At 55.9% G+C, this 25,291-nt stretch overlaps 12 protein-coding genes across 12 annotated transcripts; 7 read left to right on the top strand and 5 right to left on the bottom strand.

The window, feature by feature from the left end:
• The first annotated feature begins 267 nt into the window (after positions 1 to 267).
• On the top strand, positions 268 to 1,899 carry N657DRAFT_187789 (uncharacterized protein). Its single transcript, XM_062786145.1, has 4 exons — positions 268 to 546; positions 603 to 1,030; positions 1,090 to 1,214; positions 1,271 to 1,899. Exons 1-4 carry the CDS (start codon positions 404 to 406, stop codon positions 1,625 to 1,627), a joined length of 1,053 nt encoding a protein of 350 aa, XP_062650812.1. The 5' UTR covers positions 268 to 403; the 3' UTR covers positions 1,628 to 1,899.
• Positions 1,900 to 1,958: 59 nt separating this feature from the next.
• N657DRAFT_640940 (uncharacterized protein) lies at positions 1,959 to 3,128 on the bottom strand. The gene has a single exon (XM_062792067.1). The coding sequence runs from the start codon at positions 3,093 to 3,095 to the stop codon at positions 2,265 to 2,267; it is 831 nt and encodes a 276-aa protein (XP_062650811.1). The 5' UTR covers positions 3,096 to 3,128; the 3' UTR covers positions 1,959 to 2,264.
• A 337-nt stretch (positions 3,129 to 3,465) lies between these two features.
• N657DRAFT_640939 (proteasome endopeptidase complex, beta subunit) lies at positions 3,466 to 4,948 on the top strand. Its single transcript, XM_062792066.1, has 3 exons — positions 3,466 to 3,716; positions 3,778 to 3,925; positions 4,008 to 4,948. The coding sequence occupies exons 1-3, from the start codon at positions 3,687 to 3,689 to the stop codon at positions 4,628 to 4,630; spliced, it is 801 nt and encodes a 266-aa protein (XP_062650810.1). The 5' UTR covers positions 3,466 to 3,686; the 3' UTR covers positions 4,631 to 4,948.
• Positions 4,819 to 7,860, bottom strand: N657DRAFT_640938 (isomerising glucosamine-fructose-6-phosphate aminotransferase). The gene is made up of 5 exons (XM_062792065.1): positions 7,698 to 7,860; positions 7,476 to 7,546; positions 7,093 to 7,324; positions 5,432 to 7,014; positions 4,819 to 5,375 (listed from the first exon to the last, which is right to left on the bottom strand). Exons 1-5 carry the CDS (start codon positions 7,700 to 7,702, stop codon positions 5,155 to 5,157), a joined length of 2,112 nt encoding a protein of 703 aa, XP_062650809.1. The 5' UTR covers positions 7,703 to 7,860; the 3' UTR covers positions 4,819 to 5,154.
• A 281-nt stretch (positions 7,861 to 8,141) lies between these two features.
• N657DRAFT_640937 (uncharacterized protein) lies at positions 8,142 to 9,171 on the bottom strand. Its single transcript, XM_062792064.1, has one exon. The coding sequence runs from the start codon at positions 9,006 to 9,008 to the stop codon at positions 8,550 to 8,552; it is 459 nt and encodes a 152-aa protein (XP_062650808.1). The 5' UTR covers positions 9,009 to 9,171; the 3' UTR covers positions 8,142 to 8,549.
• Positions 9,172 to 10,259: 1,088 nt separating this feature from the next.
• On the bottom strand, positions 10,260 to 11,630 carry N657DRAFT_567127 (26S proteasome subunit P45; the record flags this gene model as incomplete). Its single annotated transcript, XM_062788483.1, has 4 exons — positions 10,260 to 10,380; positions 10,447 to 10,903; positions 10,957 to 11,343; positions 11,420 to 11,630. 4 exons carry the CDS (start codon positions 11,628 to 11,630, stop codon positions 10,260 to 10,262), a joined length of 1,176 nt encoding a protein of 391 aa, XP_062650807.1.
• Positions 11,631 to 12,468: 838 nt separating this feature from the next.
• Positions 12,469 to 13,344, top strand: N657DRAFT_187129 (uncharacterized protein). Its single transcript, XM_062786143.1, has 2 exons — positions 12,469 to 12,863; positions 12,923 to 13,344. The coding sequence occupies exons 1-2, from the start codon at positions 12,604 to 12,606 to the stop codon at positions 13,227 to 13,229; spliced, it is 567 nt and encodes a 188-aa protein (XP_062650806.1). The 5' UTR covers positions 12,469 to 12,603; the 3' UTR covers positions 13,230 to 13,344.
• A 1,303-nt stretch (positions 13,345 to 14,647) lies between these two features.
• On the top strand, positions 14,648 to 15,815 carry N657DRAFT_187132 (uncharacterized protein). The gene has a single exon (XM_062786144.1). The coding sequence runs from the start codon at positions 14,927 to 14,929 to the stop codon at positions 15,647 to 15,649; it is 723 nt and encodes a 240-aa protein (XP_062650805.1). The 5' UTR covers positions 14,648 to 14,926; the 3' UTR covers positions 15,650 to 15,815.
• Positions 15,816 to 17,139: 1,324 nt separating this feature from the next.
• N657DRAFT_677727 (uncharacterized protein) lies at positions 17,140 to 17,560 on the top strand (the record flags this gene model as incomplete). Its single annotated transcript, XM_062796010.1, has 2 exons — positions 17,140 to 17,236; positions 17,391 to 17,560. 2 exons carry the CDS (start codon positions 17,140 to 17,142, stop codon positions 17,558 to 17,560), a joined length of 267 nt encoding a protein of 88 aa, XP_062650804.1.
• A 652-nt stretch (positions 17,561 to 18,212) lies between these two features.
• On the bottom strand, positions 18,213 to 19,620 carry N657DRAFT_611279 (uncharacterized protein). Its single transcript, XM_062790360.1, has 3 exons — positions 19,338 to 19,620; positions 18,996 to 19,266; positions 18,213 to 18,900 (listed from the first exon to the last, which is right to left on the bottom strand). Exons 1-3 carry the CDS (start codon positions 19,444 to 19,446, stop codon positions 18,435 to 18,437), a joined length of 846 nt encoding a protein of 281 aa, XP_062650803.1. The 5' UTR covers positions 19,447 to 19,620; the 3' UTR covers positions 18,213 to 18,434.
• Positions 19,621 to 20,798: 1,178 nt separating this feature from the next.
• N657DRAFT_687391 (uncharacterized protein) lies at positions 20,799 to 22,367 on the top strand (the record flags this gene model as incomplete). Its single annotated transcript, XM_062796888.1, has 2 exons — positions 20,799 to 21,444; positions 21,514 to 22,367. 2 exons carry the CDS (start codon positions 20,799 to 20,801, stop codon positions 22,026 to 22,028), a joined length of 1,161 nt encoding a protein of 386 aa, XP_062650802.1. The 3' UTR covers positions 22,029 to 22,367.
• Positions 22,368 to 23,226: 859 nt separating this feature from the next.
• Positions 23,227 to 25,179, top strand: N657DRAFT_703577 (uncharacterized protein). Its single transcript, XM_062797373.1, has 8 exons — positions 23,227 to 23,303; positions 23,389 to 23,425; positions 23,481 to 23,791; positions 23,853 to 23,994; positions 24,051 to 24,057; positions 24,116 to 24,160; positions 24,214 to 24,365; positions 24,435 to 25,179. Exons 1-8 carry the CDS (start codon positions 23,239 to 23,241, stop codon positions 24,705 to 24,707), a joined length of 1,032 nt encoding a protein of 343 aa, XP_062650801.1. The 5' UTR covers positions 23,227 to 23,238; the 3' UTR covers positions 24,708 to 25,179.
• Positions 25,180 to 25,291: the final 112 nt, after the last annotated feature.

Genomic DNA, 25,291 nt, shown 5'->3' with positions numbered 1-25,291 from the left:
TCTCCTGCGTTCACGCGGGACCGATGATCCCCTTGCTCTTCCTTTCCTATCCGTCCCCGCCATGCTTCCAGGTTCTCTTGACTGGCCATGCCCGCAGTCGAGGTTTGCGGGCTTTGCACGGCAGGCAGCATCCCCTGCTATATTGGCTCCAACGGACTCCATTTCCTCCCCGACCATTGCAACCTCAAGGTCCCTTTTACTTGCAGTCAGAAATTCTATTATAAATGCAAGACCCTGCTCTTTCCTCGCTCGACTTCCTCTGCCCATGTCTGATGCCCATTCTGCCTCCCGACGCTTCCCCACTGAACACTCGCCTTGTCCGACTCTCGCCTGAGTGAGTCGAGAGGCGGTATTAGCATCATCCCACCGACTGCTCAAACCACTCCACCGAAGCGTCGAAACCATGGGTGATGTCGATAAGTCCGCCGTTACCCAGGCCGAGACGGTCAAGCCCCGGAGGCGTGGCTGCGTCGGGCACTGCGCTAGGTTCTGGTGGGCGTACCTGATTGTCATCGTGGTCGTCGTCGTCATTGTCGTGCCAGTGGTGTAAGTGGCACAGCAAATGGCCCTCGCACGCGCCGTATACTGACCGCCCGTTTCAGCCTGCTGGTTGGCGTCCCCAAGATTGCTCAACAGAAGCTGGATGATGCCGAGCTCATCTTCGATGGTCTCCTCGCCGTCAATACGCAGACTCAGAACTTGACCATGTCCATCAACAGCACCATCAAGACGGACGGCTCGGTTCATGCCGATATCAATGCCTTCCCGGGTGCCATGTACCTCGAGGACTACCAGCCGCACACTCCCTTTGCTACACTCAACTTCCCCCCGACCACCGCCGACGCGCTTCAGACGGTCAACGTCACCCAGTTCCTCCCGATCGAAAACCTCGAGGCCTTGACCAGGTACAACACCTGGCTTCTCGCCAACGAGACCCTCCGGGTGACCGTTCAGGGTGATACCCACGTCCATGTCAGGGGCATATCACGCGCATACCCAATCACGTTCAAGAAGACCCTTACCATGAACGGTGCGCAACTGTCCAGCTTACCCCCGCTGTCCGGTGGATCATCTACTAACATGACCCAGGACTCCGCGGGCTGGAAGGCACTGTGGTCAAGCCAACCTGGGTCTCTCTCCAAAATGACACGATGGGGAATAACTTTAGGGCCAATGTCTCCATTCCCAACGCCTCGTTGGTCGAGTTTGAGCTCGTACGTCAACCACGCAATGGTCCAACTCTAGAGGCCGCTCCGCTGACCTGGTCCAGGGCAATGTTACCTTCTACAACTACTTGCTGGGCAAGGATGTCGGCACCGTCTACATTGACAACCTGACGCTGCGGCCGGGCATGAACGAGTACACGATGCGCGCTACTATCAGTAATGCCGACGTCATTGAAGTCCTCGGCCAGAAGCCGTATTGCGAGAACGGCGGAGTGCTCCCCTTCCAGATCCGCGGCAAGTCGGTTGTTAACAACGGCCAGCCGCTGCCCTACTTTGCCGACGCCCTGGCCGCTCACAATCAGACGGTCGACATCCCCATCGGCGAGGCCGTCAAGACTCACCTGAACGTCACCATCCCGTGCGGCGGTCTCGGCCACAAGAGAGCTCTGGACCTGTTTTAATCGCATACTATGCTGTTTTCTGTTACTATCTTTGCCTGGTACTTATTTGCGCGGCGGGGAGATACCATTCTAATAGGAGTATAACGTGAGATACTACAACTGAGGTTACGGGAGCACATGGCACGATGTGGAGTCATGGTTGTGGACGACGGATGCCCGGCTGCCAAGAGCGGCAGTCGGACGCGGAGTATTCATGCAAGGGCGGGCGGCGGCGGCGCTCTGAGCAGCAGCTGGCGATGCAGTCTCGAGCTTAATGGATGATGGGTGCAGTCTGTGCGCATGACTTGCATATCTGGGTGCCATCTTGGCGAGTCGCCAAGAAGCTACACACCAATTGCCTTTGAACCAGATTGAAGGAGCCTGTATGTTGATGGTTGGCACAGGTATACACCTCGCAAGACTTATCACCACATGGTCGTCCCTAACCGCTGACTCCTCGTACCGTACTTCACGCAGTCTTCCTCACTTCTCACCGGGTATCACGACCACCATTGCAGCTGCGGTATGGAGTATCTGTGGTCATCCACACCACTGACAACTTGACCTCCGTTTCCATACCAATCATTCCCCTTCACGTATCCCATCTCCCCCTCCTCTTGCACTACCCTTGAGCCAGCCCAGGCGTCCCAGCCCCACTTCACACACCACTTCCCCCATCACCACCACCGCCGGAAGTCGCTCCACTTGCTTTGACAAACTCGATCGCCTCCCCCCTTCCACGCTCCCTCTCCTTCGCGCCTCGTTCTTGAGCCCTCCTCAGCGGCCCTTTGTAAGCCCACGGCGGGAAACTAATCCCACTATCCCACACATCAGCGTTCAGCACCGTGCCGTACTGTCCCACCGCCCTGTCGATAACCTCTGCGCCATCATCCTCTCTTCCTCCTCCTCGGGTTGTGTCTTCCGATGATGACGCTGAGAACTCAGTCTCGAACCCGACGAATCCCATTAACTTGTCGCATATGCTGGGGTTCTTCAACCCCGCCGACGCGGCAAGCCGCTCGTTGAAGTGCACGCCTTGTGTGCGTTTCAGGTTGAGGAAGGTGGAGAACTTGGACGTGAGGGCGTCGTGGCCCGGCGGCGGGGTGCCTGGCGGTGAGGGGGGGATGTCCATGTTGGGGTGGGCGGGCAGGGTCAGGTTGTGCAGCAGGGTGCGGGTTTGGGTGTAGGGAGATGGTGGCGGGTTCGTGGAGGCCCCTTCTGCTTCTCCTTCTTGGGGGTCGAGGAAGGTGAGGTCGGCTTCTTCTTCTGGTTGTGCGGCTGTTTCGGGCTGTGCTAAGGTGGATTTGAGTCGAGGGGGCCGGGTTGGCCCGAGAACGGGGCGTAGTTGAGGGCCTGAGGCGGGAGCTGTGGGCGACTGTAGAGGAGAGTTTTGTGGTGGTTCTCTTGGTGTTGGGGAGGTCGGAGCAACAGTGGGTGCTGGGTTGAGATGGTCAATGAGTGAGGCTTCGATTGACGGCGTCCAAGACATACTGGATGCACTCTCATTTCTCGCGGGGGGTGACCGGACTGATGGTTTCTGAGGATCCTTGATGAAGTGTGAGCACATGTTACTATCACGGGACGGGCGAGTGAACCGCTTACTTGAGGCGCGACTTGAGGCTGAATCGTTTCATCCTCGTCGCTGCTCTCATACTGTACGAGGCCCATGCCTTGTCTTCTCCTATAGAAGCTACCGGAAGCAGACCCTTCTAACTCGTTTTGCAATACCTTTTTTTAGTAAGCGTCGAATTGTCTGTTGTTTTCCGGGTGAAGATGAAGGGGGTCACGTGGTGCTTGGTTCAAAAGCCTGGCAATGCGATTCTTGGTGTCTGCGCCTCAGGCAGGAATTCTTGGCATAGCCCTCAGCCAGCCGGGAAGGCAGCACTGGGACGCGAAGCTACAGGGAGCTCGAGCCTACCAACCACTAGCTTCCCACCTCCAACACAACGAACTCGAACCACCCACGACGACCGGCGGCAACTCACCGCTGCGACTCTTGCATTTGACGAACACAAATAAATTGCCGAGCTTCCAGATTCAATATCTGTTCAGTCTTGCCCGCACACACACCCCAGCAACCATGGATCACCGCCCGCAAGCTTGGGGCCGTGTAGGTTCCCATCACTTGGTCGTCGACCAACAACGCAGCTCAACTGACGCCTTCCGCACAGCCCAGAGACGACGTCTACGGCGCCTACGATGCCTCCTACCTCCAGACCAGCGGCCCCAAGACGGCGACACAATCGCCCGTTGTAACGGGCACCTCAGTCATCGCCATCAAGTTCAGAGATGGCGTTGTCATGGCTGCCGATAACCTGGGTAAGCAACCCTATCCCACGATCCTCCTCCCTTCCCCGGCCCCAAGTTCCTACATGCTGACAACCGCGGGCCCCCGTCCCAGCCTCCTACGGCTCCCTAGCGCGCTTCACCGACGTCAAGCGCCTCCGCCCCTTCCTCTCGACCTCGGTCGTCGGCTTCGGCGGCGACGTCTCCGACATGCAGTTCCTCGACCGCCACCTGACTGAGCTGGCCATCGACGAGAGCTACGAGCACGAGCACTCCGAGAATCCCGCAAAGTCCCAGCTCAACGCCGCGAACCTGCACAAGTATCTCTCCAAGCTCATGTACCGGCGGCGCAATGACTTTGACCCGCTCTGGAACCAAATCCTCGTCGCCGGCTTTGATAGCTCCTCGAAACCCTTCCTTGCGAGCGTTGACCTGCGCGGCACGACCTTCACCTCCCCCTCGCTGGCGTCAGGTTTCGGCGCGATGCTGGCGCAGCCTATCATGCGGCGGTACGCGGCCACCGAGGAGGACGCGGCGCGGCTGAGCCGCGAGGAGGCGGTCAACGTGGTCAAGGAGTGCATGAAAGTGCTCTTTTACCGCGACGCGCGGTCGCTGGATCGGTACAGTATCGCGGTGGTAACCAAGGACGGCGTAGAGTTGAGCGAGGACGAGCAGCTGGAGAAGCAGAGCTGGGCGTTTGCCGAGCGGATTCGCGGGTATGGTACGCAGACTGTCTAGATGGTAGATTGGTTGGCTTCCAAGTTATCCATGAACGGGGTAGACGAGCAATTCATCATGCAGAGCTGCTCTGATCCGGGGCAAGCACGCACGTGTTCTGAACTGCTCGGTAGGACTGCAACAAGCCCGTCGTAACTGTGAGAATGCCCCTACATGAAGGCCGGCTCTTGGAGCATTACAGAGGTTGAGGATCCGCGTGTCCATAACAAGTATATTGCTGCGAAAGATGGCTTTCCTGACCATCTCCTTTCCTGTCACCCTATCGCTACCGCTATTCATTATCCCAAATGAACCAACCCTGTTACCACTAAACCCAATCCTCCGCGGCGCCAGCGACCTTATTGGCGACGCTCTCCCGTTTTCCTAGCGTCAACTCCTAGCCAGCCGGCGAATAGTATGGTAGCCATTATTACTAGTACATGATAAATGGAGGCGCTGGTGTCCAAGACGGGGAGACCAAGGAAGGATCCGACCGCGCCTTTGGTTGCCCTCAGTTTCTCCGGACTGACGCTCCTTCAGCTCCTTCACTCGACAGTGACCGATTTGGCGAGGTTGCGCGGGAAGTCGACGTTGAGACCCTCCATGACAGCGAGCCAGTAAGCAATCAGCTGCAGAGGGATGACGTTCAGGATGCCCTGCAGGACGTCGACCGTCTTGGGGATTTCGATCTTCTCGGCAAGATTGCTCTTAAACTCCTCGTCATCCGGGTTGCAAATCACAATAGGCTTTCCACCTCGGGCAACGACTTTTCACAGCGTTAACTAGCGTCTTGATAGTGTGGAACAGAATAACGAGACATACCTTGCTGGTAGGCGTTGAGACTCTTCTTGAAGAGATCGTCGCGCGTCAAGATCATGATGATGGGCAAGTTCTCGTCCACCAGCGCGAGGACTCCGTGCTTGAGCTCACCGCTCATGACGGCCTCGCAGTGTAGATAGCTGATTTCCTTGATCTTCAAGGCACCTTCCAGCGCTGTGCTGTACTGGCTGCCGCGGCCGAGGAGCAGCAAGCTCTTCTGATTCTTGAACGTCTTCTCGCACAGCTGCTTGATCTTCTGGTCCTGCGTCAGGACCGACTTGATCTGCTCGCTGATCTTGCTGAGGCCCTCCATGATCTCCTCGCGCCGCTTTTGCTTGGACGCCCGGTCCTCGCTAAGCGACAGGGCGAACATAACCATGGCGACGAACTGCGACGTGTAGGCCTTGGTCGAGGCGACACCAATCTCGGGACCAGCGTTGACGTGCACACCGCAGTGAGTCAGGAGCGAGATGCTCGAGCCAACCACGTTCACTATACCCACCGTCAAGGCACCCCGCTCCAGGCAGTACCTCAGCGCCATCAGCGAGTCGGCGGTCTCGCCGGACTGCGACACAAACACGCACGTGTCGTCCCGGAACACCGGCGCTTGCCGGTCCAGGAAGTCGGACGCGAGCTCGACGGCAATCGGAATCTCGGTGAGTTCCTCAAAGATACCCCGCACGGCCATGCAGCTGTGGTACGAGGTACCGCAGGCGATGAAGATGATGCGGCGGCACCGGCGGATGGTGCTGATGTAGTTGCGAAGACCACCCAGCGTCACCGTCTTGTTGCCAATGTCGAGACGGCCACGCATCGTGTTGATGACGGACTCGGGCTGCTCGAAGATCTCCTTCTGCATGAAGTGGTCGAACTTGCCCTTCATGATCTCCTGCAGTTCGAGCTCGAGCGTCTGGATGGTTCGCACGTTGCTGCTGCCATCCGCCTTCTTAAGGCGGTGAATGTTCAAAGAGCCCTCATGAATGTGGGCAATATCATCGTCCTCGAGGTACATGACCTTCTTGGTGTGTTCAACGATGGCTGAAGGGTCCGAGGACAGGAAGAACTCGGTGGGCATCGGCAGGCCATCGTCGGTCATGAACGCGCGCGACTGCGACCGGTGGAGGAGCGACTTGTCGGGGGCACTCAGCAGGCCGTTAGGGGAGAGAAGGCCGCCAGGGCCCGACGACTTCTTAAGAGCCACATTCTGCGCGGCAGTCTCGGCAGGGAGCGGGCTGTTTTCGTCGGCGTATTCAACATCGACAAAGTCAACCTTCATGCGCTTCTGCGTCTTGACACCAATAACCAGCGGCGAGCCCTTGCGGGCGGCAATCACCTCGTGGGGGTAATGCACGCTCTTGATAAGGAGACCGTAGGCGCCCTCGAGCTCGCTAATAACGGCCTTGGCCAGGTCGGTAAAGCCCACGTTCGGGTGCTGGTCGTAGATGTACTTGGCCAGCTTGGCAATGCACTCGGTGTCGGTCTCGGTCTCGAACCGGAAGCCCTTGCTCTCGAGGAGCGTCTTGAGTTCCTTGTAGTTGGTGATGATGCCATTGTGGACGATGGAGAACTCCCAGTTCGGGTCAGACCTAGCGGGGGTCGTGTTTAGCGGTCTGTTTGGACGACCTCTGCGCAATCAATCGGCGCTCAGCTCCATCTCGACGTACCTGTGGGGGTGGCAATTGGTGCGGGACGGAGGGCCGTGGGTCGCCCACCGGGTGTGCGCGATGCCGCAGTGTGAATCAAATGTTTTGGTGAGGTCGAGTTCAGACTCGTCAATAAGCTGCCTCAGCTTGGCAACCTTGCCCACCTCCTTGAAGGCAAACACCTCCTTCTTCTTGTCGCCATCGATGGCGAGGCCGGCAGAGTCGTAGCCGCGGTACTCGAGACGGGAAAGGCCTAAATTACCCGGCAGATGCGTACGTCAGCTACCAAAGCTTGCGAGAGCGGAATTTTTGACTATTCCCTGTTTTGCACATATGGAAAGGGCGGGGCCGAGAGCGTTCCTGCAGCGCCAGGGGTTTGTATGCGACCGCAGTAGTGGACATACCGTTGATGAGCGTGTCAAGAATGAACTTCCGGTCCTTTTCCACCAGGTAGTTGATGTAACCGAAAATGCCACTGCAAGACATTCCGTCCGGTCAGTCAGCAAGCCGTCGTCGCTCGATCCCTTGTCTCAAGAGGTGCCCAGCCCTTCATTCCGCTTGCTTCCCCGCGAGGACAGCAGCAAAGCGCGAGTGAAGGCGGGGTTGGGCTTGGGGGTCGTTCGTACCACATCTTGACGGGCTAACCAGCGAGTGACGGGAAGAAAACACAAGAAAAGGATGCAAAGGCGGGCGCGGGGTGCTGAGGGTATCACGAGAACTGGTGTAGCAAGGCCCAAGGCGCGAGAGGGTGGACGAGAGGTTGCACGACGATGGCGAGGAGCAGGATGGATATGGGCAGGAACAGTCGCTGCGATGGTCGGGGAGCTAAGTTGACTTTATGGCTGTTGCTCTGGCGGGGGTTGGAATGCTGCAGGCCGTAGGCGCTAACAACGATATGCGAATGTGGAGCCTGCTGGAGGCCAGACGAGACAGGGGGTCAAGCCGAGCCAGGCACAAAGTCGTCATTGCCCCTCCAGGGGTTGCGGCTTGAGAATCCAAAGGAAAATCCTCTTCGGGAAGGAGAGCAATCTGAGGCTGCCTGCTCCTAGCTCCCTTCATCAGCTCTCCCGGCTGGTTCTTTCCTCTCTTTCAAGACGTGCACAATTCGGTTCATGATGTATGTGCCCGATCACCCATCGTTCAGTTCCGCTTGTCGTCACTGTTTTCCCAGTTTCGTCTGACAAGAGGCGACCGCTCATCGCCTAGAACCTACGAGTAAAACCGCCTCCTCTCCCGTAACGTCTTCGCCAGTTCAGCTACTATTCCATTTCTGTTCCCGGATGCCCAATAAGCATATGCCAATCTTGAGGCTTCGATGAGATGGTTGTGGTGTACCATGTCTCACTCGCGCTCTCGACCGGAATTGTTTCTATTCAATTGCACCGCCTCTGTCGATAAGCTAAAAGTCGATATAGCCCAGAAGCAGGTGATGTTCTCAGAAATCATCAGATGAATGTTAGCGTGTAAGCATCTCGCCCTTAGTTCCATTCTGCCTTGTCCATGCGTGGCGCCGCTAGCAGCATGCTATCCAGCAGCGAGATCTGGGGGTATCTGCGCCTTCGCCGTCTCTCATGGTGGATTTCGCAGCTCTCATTGGCAGCGTTTTTCGTCGCATTTTTCCCTAGCAACCTGTAGCACTGCGTTGGTGAAGCAGGTGGATTTACGGAGTAAACTGTACAAAGGGTGCCGTTGTCCGCCCGTTCGCGCCCAGAGACTCGTGTAAAATCTACGAAGTAATGTATGTAGATGGCCTCACCGCCATCCGGCAACCTCTCACCACTGATGACGCCCTGAGTGACCGATCCTGGACTAGTCTTGGCATACAAACCTGAAATCCTCGGCCGCGGCAGTGGAGAGGCTTCGTATCTGAGTGGATCGACGCAGCCCCTTGGCTGAGCACTGAGCTTCAACATACGGAATGCCAACAGCGGATACATCACCGGCCGTTACACCGGCAACAATATCTTGGATCGAAACAAGGATGTCTCTCGCCCCCCGCAGCACCGCAACTTACACGGTCCATGTTTAATCGATTCAGGAACAGGGTATCGCGCGCGTAAACACGACGACGACGCAACGAATAATCCTGCGATATCTGCAACCTTTATTAGACATCCAGCCATCTATACAACCCCCCCACCCCCGCCCCAATTATTGCTAGCTCGTGACTTCCGGTGGGTTTACAGAAGGCGTGGAAGCCAATAGGCTGTCGGCCCAATAGCTGAGAATCGCAGCTTCATGGGTTCCGAATGTGAGTGCGCTCGTTAGCTCAATACTCCAGCCAAAACTGCTAGAAAAGGTAAGATTAAGTGGGGCACAAACAATAATTTAAGGGTTGTGCTGTATTCCGTACTGCTGCCGGGGTGTGTGATGTTGGGTCCCGCTTTTTGCGGCTGTGAAACCCCCCATGAAGCATGAAGGGTTGACCCCTTTCCTTGGCGCCTATTCTTAGAATCTGGCCGCTCCACAACGTCGATGCCGGAAACTGCATTCTCAACACGAGCATCGGTTCGATAGCGGCCAAGTTCATTGTTGGAACTGTTCCTCAAACGTCCGGCATTGCCATTCAATAGCTTTATCAGATTTGGAGTGCATGATGTGATAATAATTCACCAGCATATCGTAACAGCTCGACTAAAAGTTCCGTAGCAAATGGAACCTTAATGATCGGGCCAGCCAGAGTCACAGAAGCGGCAGTGGCTCTGTTATATCCGGCAGAGGCTGAGTTACCGTTCTTACATCATTGGTCAACAAGTGCGAGGTCCTCGGCATCGGGCCATGCGAAAGAGCCGCATACCGAACTAGCAGCCCTATCTGGCCACGTTCGCGAGCGAGGAAGCAACTGCTGCACAGCCCGATACTCGGCATAGACAGGTTGCAAGGAGGCACAGGCCAATTGACGCCGATGATAGGTGCAACGGAAGTCCGTAAAGGCTTGCTGCTCATCAATGCTCACGGAATCCTCCATGGAACCCAGCGCGGGCTACATCCCGCCGCAACTTTCTTGGGCGCTGACCACCAAGCTGTGTACTTCATCCCGGGGCTCATCAAGTCCATATTCCTACAATATTACACGTTGTTCAAGTGCCTCCCTTGACGACGTCCATTTTCGTGTGTAGAATCACCACCACCATGCAGAGTCCCAGGGTTGCATCCCTTCCTGTCCGCACATGCATGCACCCCCGCGGTTACAACTTCTGATATTCCAGCTTGCCCTCCAGCTTCTTCGCCTCAACCAGCTTGCGCACCGCTTTGTTGAAGTCGTCTTGGTTGATGGCGTCTCTGTTGTCCTTGATGGCAAAGAGGCCCCTGGAAATTGAGCGTCAGCACACGAGGTGTGCAATCCATACTAAACCTGAACAATAAAAAACTTACGCCTCGGTCACCACGTTCCGCAAATCAGCGCCGTTCAGTCCATCGCTCATCTTGACGACACTCTCAAAATCAATCTCGCCCTCCTTGGCCACGCCAGCAGCATGGATCTTGAGGATCTCGAGCCGGCCGACTTCGTTGGGCAGCGGGATCTCGATCTTGCGGTCGAGCCGGCCGGCGCGCAGCAGCGCCGGGTCGAGCGTGTCGGGCCGGTTGGTCGCCATGATAATCTTGGTCTTGCCCAGGTAGTCGAAGCCATCGAGCTGGTTGAGCAACTCCATAAGCGTGCGCTGGATCTCGCGGTCCGCGCTCGTGCCCTCGCTGAACCGCCGCCCGCCAATGGCGTCAATCTCGTCCATGAAGATGATGCACGGCTCGTGCTCCTTGGCGTACCCGAACATTTCGCGGATCAGGCGGGCGGATTCGCCGATGTACTTGTCGACGATGGCTGAGGAGACGACTAACGGGGATTTTGTTAGTGACAGGCTGTGGGCAGGGAGAAGTGCTACGCACCCTTCAGGAAGTTGGTCTCCAGACTGCTCGCCACCGCCCTGGCCAGGAGCGTCTTTCCTGTGCCTGGCGGCCCGTAGAGAAGCACGCCCTTCGGCGGTTTGATGCCGACACGCAGGAACAACTCTGGGTTCTTGAGTGGCAGCTCGATCACCTCCCTGAGCTCGCGGATCTGGTCATTGAGCCCGCCGATGCCGGCGAAGCTGACCTGCCCCGGGTCCTCCAGCGACATGTTGTAGACGAGCGGGTCGACCTCGCGCGGCAACATGCGCATGATGGTGAGCGTCGTCATGTCGAGCGCCACGCGCGTTCCTTGCTTCATCTTGGCCTTGTCCACCTTGGACCGGCATCCGACCACGTAGCGCGGCCCGGACGAGGCCTTGACAATGACTATAATGGCGAGATATAACATCAGCATTTGCGCCAGTCTTCGCGCGGGTCATGAATGGGTGAGGGCTCAACGCACATCGCTCATCGTCCAACTGCTTCAGCACTTCGCCGATGATCTGGCCGACGCTTTGTAACGCCTTGATGCTTTCTTCTGTGTGATCGAATTCTTTTTGCAGGTCCTTGATCTCCAACCGCAAATTTTTGAGTTTCGTCTCCCATTCCCGCGACTCGATGAGCTTCTGCTTGAAGGAGGCGAGGGCGTGCTCGCGCTCCTGGTCTGACGCCATGGTTCGGTGCAATCTGTCTTCTGATTCGGGGTCGAAGGAGGAGAATAGGAAGTAGTGCTAGAACTCGGCAGTCGTCTCGAAAACAGTCGTTCGTGATAGTTTCGTGGTGGATGGAGTCTGTCGCCGTCGTCGTCGTTGACTTGCGATGTTGCTGTGGCCAGGACCATGCGAGCTTACCCAAGCTTCTGTTGCCTTGAAGTGGGTCTGAGTGGCTGGTCTTGGCATCGCCAGCCCCGATTTTCCGGCCTGAGAGTTCACATTGATGACCGATAGCAAGAGCATGAGACACACAACTTGAAACCTCGCAATGCAAGATATTTCACCCGTTCGGATATCCCGTAAGAGTCGGTGGAAATGACAACCACCACTTCAAGCTTACCTCGAACGCGGCATGCGGTGTTCCCCTTCTTAGCAGCAAATCGCATCTTCGCTTAAAGCCTTGGGCAAGGGCTAAAGCAGGCAATGAATGGTTGATACTCGACAATCCAGTTCCGGCTCTCTAACACTGGTCTTCTCTGCCGCCTGCAATGCATCTGGGCTGCGTGAATACAGTAGTAAGCAGTGCTGGCAGCTGCCTGCTGTGTGGAGTAGTTCTCGCCCAATATGACAGCTGCTGTGAGGCTTCAAACTCGGGCAGTCACCTGCGAGACGGGTTGGCTGATTCGTCCACCATATATATGCGGGGCTCGCGACGCTCCTCATATCTCCGAGAGCTTTATGGTAATGGCGGCGTCTTGGAGCCCTGCCACGAATACATCAGTCATCACGTATGGAACAGGGGATTCTCCGTGTCGCGGAGATCATCATGGAAGCCGTCGGCGCCGCATCTGCCATCCTCACCTTTCTTGGCTTCGCAGCGAAGGCAATCGCTCAAATCTACATCTACGGCATCTACTAGGACGCACCTGAGATCGCGTTTCGCACAACTGCGACCTGCGCGACTTGATGCGGATCCTCGAACAAATCCTGGACAATGTCAGAGACACTCAAACTGCGCAGGGTGACCAAGAGGACAAGGCTGCCAGAACAGGCCATGCTCGCCTTCTTAGAAGACATGATGGAGAGAGCTGACGGTCCGATGGCCGCCTGCCTCGCAGAGATTACCAGCATCCCGAGAATCTTGACAGTTCGTCCCTTCTTGCCTGGCCACCGCAGAAAGGACATTGAGAAGCACTTGGAGAACATTGAGCGTTTGAAGACTCAAATTGGGCTCGCAGTTCTGTCCCAATCAGTGTACGACAACCCTAAGACGCCACGATACAAGCTGGATACTGACTTGTGGCGTTCTCCAGTGTTGTTCTACTCGCCATGGAGAAGATCCTAGCTTGCAATCCTCTTTGCTTGAGCAGTATATTGGGAATAAGACTAATCGAAGAGCCATCGAGTGGCTTAAAGCGCCGTTATCTGGAAGAGCCTGGGAGATGCGGTGTCAAAACAGCACTTAGGAACCGGAGACTGGTTCATCTCTTCCGACGCTTTTTAGACCTGGCTCTCAACTCCTCAATTCCTCTGGCTGACGGGAATCCCGGGCGCCGGGAAAACCATACAATGCTCGGCAATCATCACAATCTCTGCTTCATCGCGAATAAGATTCTCTAAATGCCGTGTTTTCGACTTCCAAAGTGCGGCTCAACAGCAGTCCGACGCGCTCTTTAGGTCGATTCTTATTCAACTCGCTTTACGCAGCCCTGAAGCCTTCAAACAGCTGCGAAGACTGTACCATGACTGCGCATCAGGGTCAAGCCAGCCTTCAAGCGTCAGCGTCCTCAAGTGTGTTGTGGCCGCGCTGACACACTTTCACAAGGCGTTCGTTGTGGTGACCACTTTGGATGAATGTTCAGATCGAACGACCGCTCCTCCAGTACCTCAAGGGACTGTCATTGCTTCCCAACGTTCATCTTATTGCTTTTAGCCGCGGGGAGCGAGATATCGAACTAGCGCTGGCAAGCATTGCACGCGAGGTTCCGCTTGCTGCAGCCTACGTCGACAAGGACATTGCACTATACGTCAAAAACAGAATCCGGGATTCCGAGAAACATGAGGGTCTAGAGTTCTGCAGATAAGAAAAAGGTGCAAGAAACCTGACTCGCAACGTAGGCGGTATGTATGTTCTGTACCTTCGCAAGGTATGTGGAGCGTGTTTTATTCTGACTATTCGAGTACAGGTTCCGATGGGCGCAGTGTCAGCTCGATTCGCTCGAGTCATGCGGTAGCTCCGAAGAGATCGACGAGGTTCTAGCCTCACTGCTTGAGGATTTATATACGATATACGAGCGAATTCTCTCGCGTCCTGATGGCAGACAAGCTCACAATATCGAGCGGGTTTTGTTAGCGCTGGCGTTCTCCGGGCGCGCGCTATCCAAGACCCAAATCGGAGTCATTCTTCGCCTTAACACTGAAGGAAGTCGCGGATGAAGAATATTGAGATTTACTGGGACCGTCTCTTGACCGCTTGTTCGAGCTTGGTATCCTCAACTCTCACTAGACCTTCCCGGTTCCGTTTAGGCTGCGATGACGCAGACTTTCTCTGTCTGGCACATTTCTCGGTCAAGGAATACATCGTGTCGGAACAGACCAAACAACACAATGCTCGCAGTTTCTTGCTTACCCCTGGCATAGGGAACCGCGTCATGGCAGAGCTCTGCAGTAGCCTATTGCTGCATTATGATATCTTCATCGAACATGGCAGGAGAAACGAGGAACAAGTCCCGTTCACCCGATTCGCTGCAGACTTCTGAGCCGACCACGCCCATGAGGCAAATGAATAGACTGAAGGAGGAGTTCTTGATGAATTAATCTTTGAATTCCTCCATAGCGGCGCCCGGGAACCTTATCTGAATTGGTGTAACACCGTGGTGGCGCTCTCTTTCTGGACATCATTCTTACGAGGTTCCAATCAGCCAACGCTTTTTCTGACACCTGGGCTGGACTCAAAAGGCAGAGTGATGCTCTCGAGCTATATAAAGGGTCTTGAAGCGGGCCATATCAGCAGCCCTCTTGTATACGCAACCCAGCACAATTTTGGAAAGCAGTTGAGCAGCTCTTGATACACGGAACCGGCATTGATTTTCGTTCTCATAGTTACTTGAAGCAATGTATGGGAGCCTTCTGTTCGGACTCTACGAAGCCATGGAGAAGTTGGTCTTCCTTGGCTGTCCGGATCTGAACTCAATATATCGCCGGCTCGGCGCTTTGGCCCGGAATGCTGGAAGGCTGCTAGATCAATGTGGTAAGCGCGGAAGCTCTAACCGCATGATCCGGCTGCTGGTAGAGCATGGCGCCGACGCCTAACTTGTATGCCCCGAACACGGAATCGGAACCGCGGTTCAGCATTCCTCGTCGTACGGATTCACAGCCAACCTTCGGCTCTGCTGGAACTTGGGGTGCTTCCTGACGGCCGCCACGTCCACCGGGTCACTGGCGAGATATGCGGGTGCGAGATTTGCATCACGCTTGCTACTCCACTTCGATGTGCTGCTTGCCGGGGGCAGATCACATGTCTCGATGTTCTCTTGGAACACGGCGCATCAATCAACCAGATAGAAGGCGAAGTTGGATCTTGCCTGCACGCCGCGCGGTTGGTGGACGACGGGAGGCATTTGAGCACCTCCTTACGAAGGGTGCTGACATTCGACTTATCGGCAATGAGTACGGCTCTATTCATTGGGCGGCTGGACACGATAAAGATAGAGAAATCGTCAAGATATGCCTCGAGAAAGGACTCTCCTGGGCCAACGCTGTTACATGACGCTTCAAGAAACATGGGGCCGGAAGTGGAATCATATGACGCTGATTTCCAGGAAATATTGATCGACCGGGTGATGGAAATCTGGGGAGAGCGCTATTCCCAGACACTGAAGGACGCTATCCATCGATGTATTGGAGTCGTCGGAGCATATCCTGCGAGGAAAGAATGCTTTCTTGGGACAAAGCGGACGGAATGTACTGCGCGGCCATGCTCGAAAGATCTGGAGATATTCAACCTTCTGACCCAACAGCCGTCACACATCGACATTTAAAAGGGGTGCTGCAAGCGAGCTGTTAATGGTCGCAAAACCGCCGAATCTCGTGTATATGGCGAAAGCTGTGCTGGCTCTTACGAATGGGGGAGACTGGTTAGGGAACTTTGGCTGGGTGATGTTAACCAGGAGTCTAAGAACAAGCCTTCCGATGTTCTTCCCGACATTGGAGACCATACCTCTTGACAAGCGAGAGTTCCAATGGCTTGGGGATATCTACCGTATGAACCCTCACCATCCAGAGGGTTTGATGTATGAGAAGGTGGCTTAGGTGGGAGCGCTAACTTGAGTTAACCGTCCGCCGAACATCTTGTTGAGAACCCTGCGGGAGATGAATATCTTTTGCCATAGCCCGGAGCATCTAACAGCGAGGCCGAGCAAGGTATTCCCCGATCACGTCAACTGGCTTCAGACTTGGCCTACCGAACCCGGCGAACCGGGCCTTGGTCCCACGCTCAGGTTCGGAGCATTTCTTGGGTGTCTCCGGCCGCTGGTACCCTTTCCCAGGAGATAGAGAATTCGCGGATTGCTTCGAGGGACAGGGCAAACCACATGCCGGTTACTTGGGGAAAGAGGGGATCAAAGGACAATCCGACTTGTTCTGCTCCATCTTGCAAGGCGGCATCCGGTACCTTATCCTTCAGACCATGAGAGGTCAGGAATGCAGACCCGCTTGCTGCTCCAGACCCGTATTCGCGTGCGCCCCTTTGCCGAGTGCGACCATGTCAATATCTCGAGCGGACAGCAGCGCGCTCAGGGAGCTGAGATTGTCTCCATGATTGACCGGCCCCTTCGGCTCCCCGCGACAGCCGCGGAAATCTGGGGTAATCCGGGGTAACAAATCCCCCGCCTCCCTAGTCAACCTCTTGTCACATCTGGAACGGCTCCCCGCCCAAGCGGAACACGGAAATGCGTCCCCGGTGACGTCCTCTACTGTACGACAACTTCTTAGCGTCTCTTGGCCTGCAGGTTCGTGGGCCCCCAACCGGACCCGTTGGCGTGTGTACGTAGTAGTAGAAGGACTCGGAGTAAGACGGAAATACGGCATCCTCGTAGAGGCGCGCCGAGAGACATGCTCGCAGCTCGAGCAGAGTGCTAGGCCTGAATCGATCTAAACCACACGCTTTAGGGACTCAACAGGAACTGCAGCTGCTTGGTCCTTTCGGAGTACGGGCCGTGTCGAACATTTATCGCCATGTTAGCGTCCCAAAGGGGCAGACCTCATGCGCAGCCAGAGATATTGCCGTCGGAAGCGCGGCCTGACTTCCAGCAACGTCAACATGGCGGGTGTCATAGAACCGAGTGCGCGATGAAAGAAGCTGTTTGGTGCGTGAGGGTGATCCAAACGAGTCTGGCCGGCAGAAAAGTATAAATGGACGTACCACCCTGCCTGGTCGAGTCCAGACAGAGACAGCCATCAGCAGGACTTTCCCTCGCCACAATAAAACTCAGCATCACCAACTGCCCGAGCTGCTTGCCCGTTGCACAACATGCGCGCCACCACCATTCTCAGCGTGTTTGGCCTCATGGCCGCCGCCGCCTTCGCCGCACCCGCCGATGAGGCCTTGACCGACCGCTCTATCGAGAGTACGTACCTAACTCTACGCAGCCCGTTGTGATAACCTGAACAATGCGCTTCTTTCTGGCCCTGTCGCCTCCCCATCGGCCGCGTCGCGATTAGTCATCGACGCAAGCGAGTTGAAGTGTTCCTACAGAAGCTAACATATAACGCTACAATCAGAGCGGTGCCCCAACCCCGGCTCCCAGATCGCCTGCGAGCAGGCTTGCGTCAGCGTCGTCCGCAGGGCCTGCTCGTCCTGCGGCGGCAACCCCAGCTGCCAAATCGCTTGCGAGCGCGTGCGTTATGACTCCTGCTACAGCTGCTGCGACAGGAGATGTTCGACCTGCTGAGTCCCAGGCTTCCTGCAAGGTCACTGGCAGAGCAAGGGTGCCGTCGCATGTTGGGAATGACTCGGTTGGCTGTGCACGGAGCTTCACGGATGACACAATAGGGGCTGATGAAAAGGGGAGATGAGAACTGGCAGCCAATGGTGTATATTTCTCAGGTCACTCACTGCTGGGAGCATAGGTCGTCAATGCATGAGAATACATGCTCAGATCTCGCCCGGCTTGACGATGGGATCTGGCTTTGAAATCAGACCGTGACTGATACTATACTTAGGTGTACCTATCGTCACCATGATGCCTGGAAAGTCATGTCACCTTCTGAGGAGAGTGGCAAGGATCAGCGCTCGAGACTCTTCATTTACTGAGCACGGGAAGATGTCATGAATTAGGAGTGTCAGAAGCTGGCGATGTGGTGACCCTCCAACTGCTCCTCTCATAAATGGTCAAGAGTTTACGCGGCGAACCTGGAGTCAATTGAGACGCTGCTTCAAAGTTACCACAGTCTACGGCTTGTACGTGAGGATTCCCTCCTATTTCAGGGTTAGTAATCTATAGGATCGAGCAGGGATAAAACCGCTTAATGTTGAGGCTGCTCACAACTGAGCCTTAAGCCATCCCCTAACAGTAAGTTAACGGCTTAGGACCTCAAACTCCTACGGCAAGGAAGTCATCCCTCTAATAATTCTTACCCTTCTACCCCTTGGAATAGCTGGACCTTGGTACTTGTACATCTTACGCCAACTCCCAACCGTCCATCCCCCTGATCAATGCTGTGATCAATCAGAACCTCTCAAACACGAGACCATCCAGCCTAGCAACCCCTCTCACTGCGCATCCACGACAACCTCTACTGCCTTTGGCCCCGGCTTATCTCCTCTCAGCTCCCCTTCTCCCCCTCCCCTGACCCCTTGATGTTCAAATCCTCAATACCAGCCACCATCCCGGTGAACGGACACACCCCAGCCACCTTTGGCCCATTCCCAGCAACAGGACAATCACCATCAGCATCGTTATTTGCCCCCTCTAACCCCACCGCGGCTTCCTCCTCTGGCGCAAGCACTTGTTTCCCATGGAGATATCCTTCCTGCTCAAGCAGCGGGGTGTAGTCCACACCGTCAGTAAATTCTTCGCCGTCTTGCACATACCACTTGGCGAATAAATCATTCTGGATCCAAATGACCTTTCCCAAGGCCTTGACAATGGCAATCTTCCGGGCAATGTGCAGCCGCGGGTGGGACAGGATGGCCTCGGAGAGAATGTCCTGTATCACGGCGAGGGCGGCACTGATGTGGATGTACTCAACGTGCAGCGGCTGGGTGCGGCCGATGCCCGTGTGCATCATTCTACGACGAGAATAGGGCACGGTAGGATTAGTAAGGATGCTATGACTGCGGTGGTGAAGAAGGATTCAAGAGAAAATGTGTGATTAGTTACATACCCGACTTTGTCGAGATACTCCCAGAATTCCATCTGGGTGGGGTCGGAGCACAGCTTCTTGAGATAGGCCCGCAGGAAGGACTTGCGGTGCAGGATTTGTGGGCTCATCTCATCCGGGTTTTCGTCCATAGGCCCCTCGAAGGCGGTGCTCTGAGTATGGAAGGCTCCCGCGGTAATGTCATACTGGAGCAGTTTGCGGTAGACGATGTTGACTACTGCGGGAATCAGGGCCTGGATGTACTTGAAGCCCGACCGGAGGGCCTCGATGTCATCTGAGTGGAGATTAGTGGGAGATGCTCGGAGGTGGTTATATAATGCAATGAACTGCAGGGTTTTAACAAACTGGCTCCAAAGTCGAGGAAGGAATGAAGGTAGCGAATACGTGATTCCAGGTTGGTGTACAGCGACTTGCGATCGACGTGCTGCATCGGACGGGTTCTCGCCGTCGACATTGTGAATAGAGTACTTTGTCTTGGAAATCTTGGTGAACTGCGAATTCAGGTGTGTAAGGCGGCGAATGGACCTTGAGAACAGTGAAAAAGAATGAAAACTGCGGACTTCAGAGGAGATGGAATATGAGTCTGGACAACCGCAGCAGGAAGAAATTGGACGCTTTTGAATGAAATTGCCTGAATGAACACTGCGCCGAATATGACAGATGATGGCAGTGGTATGAGTATGACACATGAAGCCGTAGTGGTCTGATCTAGGAACAACATCGGACCACTGCCGGCCTGACGTTTGTCAATCCGCTGATTGGCCACGTCCAGCGTCTCCTGCCGCATTTGGAAAATCCAACTACTATGTACGGATTACACCAGTCCCGAATCAACCCGGGCTTGACTGCAGGTGGTCTGGATTTCCGGTCCCAGCTCTGAATCCGAACTCTCCTTTGAATCAGGACTGTCCAAGGTGTCCGTTATGGGCACCCTGGTTGCCTGGTTCAAGTTTTCCTGGACGTGAACTCGCAAGGAACCTAGAGCGCACAAACCGCCTGCGCGCAGCCACGCTGTGCCTCGGACACAGACTCGGGCCGAAGAGGCTCGTGACCGAGGCGGCACTGACAATTACATCTGAACGACGCCATACCATATTCATAATCCTTCATACCATCAGTGTAGACCACCTCAGAGAAAGGGGCTGGAGGGATCGAAAGTCTTCGAAGAAAACATGTTCTATTCTGAGGTCGTGTCATAACACGAATGTGATCTTACCGTAACACGGGTCTCCCAAGTCGACATGTCCTTGTTGAGCAGAAGACACGCACGTTTGGAAGCTCGAGGTTTCCAACATACGAGTAGGAAACATCAATCCAGGTTTTGGGCAAGAAGTGCCGGGATCAGAAGGTGCAGACCGCCGTCTCAATGTCTTGCCATTCCTCCCCGTGCAAACGACAGTTCCACTGAGGGTAACGAGGACATCGCGCCTACTTATGACGGCTCAATGCACTTTAACGCAGCAGTCGAGGCCCGAGTGTCGAGCCCCGAGTACTAATAGCTTCCCAGCTTCGGACCTCGACAGCCAGTTCGTTCTTCTTTCCAACCATCTCACTCCATCTCACTATCATCAGCTTTTCAACTGACAATCCCCATCAAGATTCCTGCAATCACACTACACTGCATCGCTTGATACGCGTTATTTATCGCATCACCGCTAATCTTCCACAATGACCGCCGACTCGATTCGAGCCGGGCTTAGCCCCAATGACAAGGTGCTCGTCACCCACGGGACGCAGCCGATCCCGCTGCAAATCATCAAGCAGCTCCTCGAGGCTGGTTGCAGGGTCCGGACGACGCTCTCCTAGATGGAGTCGGCGCAGTGGCTCGACAAGCTCTTCTCACGATACGTCTCGTCTGGCATGTTTGACCACGTCACACTCCCGCCCGGCTACCCGACCAACAGGTACTTCTACCAGGAGGCGGTCAAGGGCATGACGGCCATCGTGCACTCGACCCACCTCCCCCGCATCAACAACACGGCGCCCGCCAGCCTCCGGGCGCCCGCCACGCTCTGGAGCCTGGCAATCGACAGCGTGCGCTGCATGTTGGATGCGGCCGAGCACGAGCCGTCGGTGCACTCCTTCGTCTACACCAGCTCCATCCGGGCCGCGGCGCAGCTCGTCCCGGAGACCGACACGCGCGTCAAGGAGGATTCGTGGAACGCAAGGGACACAATCCTGGCGCTGACTTCGCGCGGCCAGTGCAGCGACGAGGTTCTGCACAACTCGAGCCTTGTGCGGGCCGAGCAGGCCGTGTGGCAGTGGAAGGCCCAGGCTGAGGAGGAGGGTCTCGTCGGCCTGCCATTCAAGATCAACATCGTCAGCCCGGCAAACATCATCGGACAGAACTTCGGCGCGCCGTACACGGACAACTGGCGCAACTGGATTTGGCAGCTGTACCAGTTCGGCCATGCCACCGAGGAGATTCCCGGCGCCGGTCCCACGCAATCTCGTAAGTGTTCTCTGTTTCTGCTCCCCCCTCCTCTGACTCCCCTTGACGGCTTACTGATCTTTCCGGCAGACTGGTACGTTGACGTCGAGGACGTGGCGCTGCTGCACATCGCGGCCCTCTTCGACCCCGACATTGTCGGCCAGCGTCTCCACGCTTGGGGATCCTACCGCAACTGGAACGACGCGATCGAAATCTTGGACGAGTACGACCCCGAGTCGCAGCCTAAGCGCTCCTTCATCGGCCACGATGGCGTGGCGCGCGGACAACTCTACACCAGGGCGCCTGAGGTGCGTCAGGTGCTGCATCGGTGGAAGGGGAACGACTCGTCGCAGCCGTGTTGGAAGCCGTTCGAGAAGACCATCTGCGAAAGCGTCGATGTGTTCCGCAAGATGAGCCGGGGCCGCAGCCGGGCTCCTTCCGAGGTCGCGCTCGCCTCTCGAGATGAGGCTGCTGCTGAGGACGCCGGCGACAAGGATATTATCTGGGATGTTGGGCTTGTCCCGCTCATCTCGGAAAGCTATTTCGCTTCGGGGAACGGTCGCTTTGCGTCGAATGGGGCGGATTCATCGGGGGGACACTTGTGAAGGGCGTGGAGGTTTGAGGCTTTGAGATTGGACCTGGTTCTCGCCGTCATTTTCATCAGCGGATAACAAGCGGTTTGGACTGCACAGTATTAGTAGTGCAGGTATGAGGTAGAGCGTGTGGAGTTGTTGAAGGCCGATCAGCTGAACAAACAGGAATAGAAAATAGCCACACAAAATCTGTTTGTTTCAGGTGCAATGCTGGCATGTGCTGGTACCACATCTATGTGCATGGGAAGAAGGAGCGTGGGAGCCTAAGGTACGCAGCTCTCTGTGTGCTCGTCACTCTAAGAAACCACCGGGGGGGACGACAGGAAGATGAGTTGTCAAACACGGCCCCTGATCAACACTGTATCCCTAAATGATCTAAAGCGGGAGACCTCGGAGAAGCGCCGCCACTTACCTGAAGCGTTTTGCAGAGACGTTGCTGCACGCGACCTCACCCCACTGGTGCCCTTGGCGCGCGACTTCCAGTTCGTCGGGTAAGGAAAAGGGGGGTGTGATGCCGCGCATCCAGACCTGCAGGTTCAGGCTGAACCGCGTCCAATGACATTGGAAGAGTTGTCAGAAGGCGGTCCTGACCAATAAGAGGCCGGCGATAAGCTGCATCCCCCGCGGAGGGGCAGCTGAGGGGCAGTGCAGGGATCTAGCTTGATGCGCTCGGGATTGAGGCATTCCATCCCTCTCCGTGCCATCGCCGGATCAGGTACCTTGTACCTTCCGCACCCCCAGAATTTCATGGCCGCGCCAGGCGTGGAGGCGCGCTTTTCTGTCCCGGCGGGATGAGGTTCGTCCCATTCCTGCCCTCGGCAAAGATAAGCGGTCAGATAATTATCATGCTGCGTCCGGTTATCGGGCATCATGTTTAAAACCCAACCATCCCCGCCCCCGACGCTCTCGACTTTGGACATTCGCCATACCCCTTAACTTCCCCTGATTTCAGACTCCTGCGGATTCGATCCGATCCCATCTATAGAACCCATTTCAAGTCTCAACGCCAGCAGCCGGTGGAAAGAGCTCAGAACGCAGCCATGGTAGGTGGCCCATTCTTGACAATGATGTCGTGGCGGTTGGATGCACGCGCGCAAGCGCACGAACAATGGCATTGAGCTGAAATTGACGATGTTGGACAGGCCGCCTCCTTCGTTTCCCAGACAGGGACCGTAAGCACAACCAACTCGATCTGGTCTTATGACCGGTGGTTTGCTCACGCATGGCGCAGCTCCAGAAGTACTTCTCCCTCGACCAGAAGGGGACCATCATTGCCGAGTACATCTGGTGAGTTATTCCTCCCATGTCTGTCAAAAGCGGCGGGATAGTGGCAGCCCGCTTGACGGCGACCATGGTCTCACACCTTGCACAGGATCGACTCAGAAGGCGGCACGAGGTCCAAGTCGAGGGTGAGACATCCATCCCTCGAACTGGTTGATGCCAATATCTGACTTGTCACCACAGACCCTCCCGGAGAAGGACTACAAGCCCGAGGACCTCCCCATGTGGAACTTTGACGGCTCCTCGACCGGCCAGGCCCCAGGCGACAACTCGGACGTCTACCTCAAGCCTGTCGCCATCTTCCCCGACCCCATCCGCCTGGGCAAGAACATCCTGGTCCTCGCCGAGTGCTGGGACTCCGACGGAACCCCCAACAAGTACAACTACCGCCATGAGACGGCCAAGCTGATGGAGGCGCACGCTGCGCACGAGCCTTGGTTCGGCCTGGAACAGGAGTATACCATGTTGGATATGAATGATCGGCCTTATGGCTGGTACGTGTTGCCGTTTACAGCCGCGTGCCTTGGAGGACGGAGATGCTGACTTGTGGACCAGGCCCCAGAACGGCTTCCCGGCGCCGCAGGGCCCGTACTACTGCGGTGTGGGTGCCGGCAAGGTTGTGCAGCGTGATATCGTGGAGGCGCACTACCGTGCCTGCTTGTACGCCGGCATCAAGATTTCGGGAACCAATGCTGAGGTAAGATGAATACCTGGAGGGAATGCTTGGAATGCGCTGCTAACAAGCCTTTGCAGGTGATGCGTATGTGAATTCCTGCCAGGCTTCACCTTTCTCTTTACTCATACTAACGACCGACTAGCCGCTCAATGGGAGTTCCAGGTTGGACCTTGCGTCGGCATCGAGAGTGAGTCTTCCACAATGCGGCCGTTGAGGAATGGGCTTGACTGACTGGACTAGTGGGCGACCAACTCTGGATGGCTCGGTTCCTCCTGCACCGCATTGCCGAGGACTTCGGCGTCAAGGTCTCGGTCCACCCCAAGCCGATCCCCGGCGACTGGAACGGCGCTGGCCTGCACTCCAATTTCTCGACCAAGGAGATGCGTGAAGAGGTAACCAAAGCCCTCAACAACACCCCCAACGGCATTTCTGCGGACCGGCACTGACATTTCCACTTACAGGGCGGCATGAAGCACATCGAGGCGGCCATCGCCAAGCTCGGCACGCGTCACAAGGAGCACATTGCCGTCTACGGCGAGGACAACGAGAAGCGCCTGACCGGTCGGCACGAGACGGGTGCTATCGACCAGTTCAGCTATGGCGTTGCCAACCGCGGCGCCTCGATCCGTATCCCGCGCGAGTGTGCGGCCAAGGGCTACGGCTACTTCGAGGATCGCCGGCCCGCGTCGAACGCCGACCCTTACCAGATCACCGGCATCATCATGGAAACGTAGGTGCCTTGACCCATGGAAACCCAATTCGCTAAAGCTAATCGTTGCAGTTGCTTCGGGCCCGTCTAAGCATTGGATCGCTTCTGGTTGCATGGGATTTCGTTGACTTTGGCTAAGGTCTTTGGGAAGAGGAGTTGTTGGTGTTCGCATTGATGAACTGGGAATACATGGGATATCAACCTAAGAGGGTATTGCAAAGCTCTTTTCTTGCGACTCTCAAGACCCAGGGTTGCCGACGAGAAGGTCAAGACTACGCCGGCATGACAGCCCTGGCTGTTTCGGGGGCTAGGCGAGGGCGATGGCCGGGAAGGAAACAGAGTTACGTCTGAATACAATACAGAGTATCAAACAATTGGCACCTGGAAGCCTCGCTGTCCGTGTCATGCCCAAGCTCGAGGAGTCGAGTGTGCCAAGGGTTGTCTTATCGGTCCAATTAAGTTCGGGCAAGACTCCCATTTCGGCTTCCAGAGCTCTAACACCCCACATGGTTGAGTTTCATCGGGGTGGTCGCGGTGAGTCAGAAACCAAGCATGGATTTTAGCGATCATTTCTATCATCTCGAGCCAGTCGCTTGAGAAGTTCTCCCT

This window comes from Parathielavia appendiculata (genome assembly GCF_033297405.1).
Source record: "Parathielavia appendiculata strain CBS 731.68 unplaced genomic scaffold N657scaffold_2, whole genome shotgun sequence".
In the NCBI taxonomy this organism is placed as follows: domain Eukaryota; kingdom Fungi; phylum Ascomycota; class Sordariomycetes; order Sordariales; family Chaetomiaceae; genus Parathielavia; species Parathielavia appendiculata.
Note: the sequence above shows the minus strand (reverse complement) of the source record. Positions and strands in the feature narration are given on the sequence as shown.

Bases quoted from the DNA above. Each gene is read 5' to 3' on its own strand.
- N657DRAFT_640940 (XM_062792067.1), bottom strand. From the start codon at position 3,095: ATGTCTTGGACGCCGTCAATCGAAGCCTCACTCATTGACCATCTCAAC.
- N657DRAFT_703577 (XM_062797373.1), top strand. From the start codon at position 23,239: ATGGCGCAGCTCCAGAAGTACTTCTCCCTCGACCAGAAGGGGACCATC. The intron at 23,304-23,388 runs GTGAGTTATTCC...CACCTTGCACAG, and splicing joins ATCATTGCCGAGTACATCTG to GATCGACTCAGAAGGCGGCA. The intron at 24,366-24,434 runs GTAACCAAAGCC...TTCCACTTACAG, and splicing joins CCAAGGAGATGCGTGAAGAG to GGCGGCATGAAGCACATCGA.
- N657DRAFT_640939 (XM_062792066.1), top strand. From the start codon at position 3,687: ATGGATCACCGCCCGCAAGCTTGGGGCCGT. The intron at 3,717-3,777 runs GTAGGTTCCCAT...CCTTCCGCACAG, and splicing joins GCCCGCAAGCTTGGGGCCGT to CCCAGAGACGACGTCTACGG. The intron at 3,926-4,007 runs GTAAGCAACCCT...CCCCCGTCCCAG, and splicing joins CATGGCTGCCGATAACCTGG to CCTCCTACGGCTCCCTAGCG.
- N657DRAFT_187129 (XM_062786143.1), top strand. From the start codon at position 12,604: ATGTCAGAGACACTCAAACTGCGCAGGGTGACCAAGAGGACAAGGCTG. The intron at 12,864-12,922 runs GTACGACAACCC...GGCGTTCTCCAG, and splicing joins GCAGTTCTGTCCCAATCAGT to TGTTGTTCTACTCGCCATGG.
- N657DRAFT_640938 (XM_062792065.1), bottom strand. The intron at 7,325-7,475 runs GTATGTCCACTA...CGGGTAATTTAG, and splicing joins TCTTGACACGCTCATCAACG to GCCTTTCCCGTCTCGAGTAC. The intron at 7,015-7,092 runs GTACGTCGAGAT...GACCCCCGCTAG, and splicing joins ACCAATTGCCACCCCCACAG to GTCTGACCCGAACTGGGAGT.
- N657DRAFT_187789 (XM_062786145.1), top strand. From the start codon at position 404: ATGGGTGATGTCGATAAGTCCGCCGTTACCCAGGCCGAGACGGTCAAG. The intron at 547-602 runs GTAAGTGGCACA...CGCCCGTTTCAG, and splicing joins GTCATTGTCGTGCCAGTGGT to CCTGCTGGTTGGCGTCCCCA. The intron at 1,031-1,089 runs GTGCGCAACTGT...AACATGACCCAG, and splicing joins GAAGACCCTTACCATGAACG to GACTCCGCGGGCTGGAAGGC.
- N657DRAFT_640937 (XM_062792064.1), bottom strand. From the start codon at position 9,008: ATGTATCCGCTGTTGGCATTCCGTATGTTGAAGCTCAGTGCTCAGCCA.
- N657DRAFT_611279 (XM_062790360.1), bottom strand. From the start codon at position 19,446: ATGTCGACGGCGAGAACCCGTCCGATGCAGCACGTCGATCGCAAGTCG. The intron at 19,267-19,337 runs GTTTGTTAAAAC...ATCTCCACTCAG, and splicing joins CTTCCTCGACTTTGGAGCCA to ATGACATCGAGGCCCTCCGG. The intron at 18,901-18,995 runs GTATGTAACTAA...TTCTCGTCGTAG, and splicing joins GAGTATCTCGACAAAGTCGG to AATGATGCACACGGGCATCG.
- N657DRAFT_187132 (XM_062786144.1), top strand. From the start codon at position 14,927: ATGCCCCGAACACGGAATCGGAACCGCGGTTCAGCATTCCTCGTCGTA.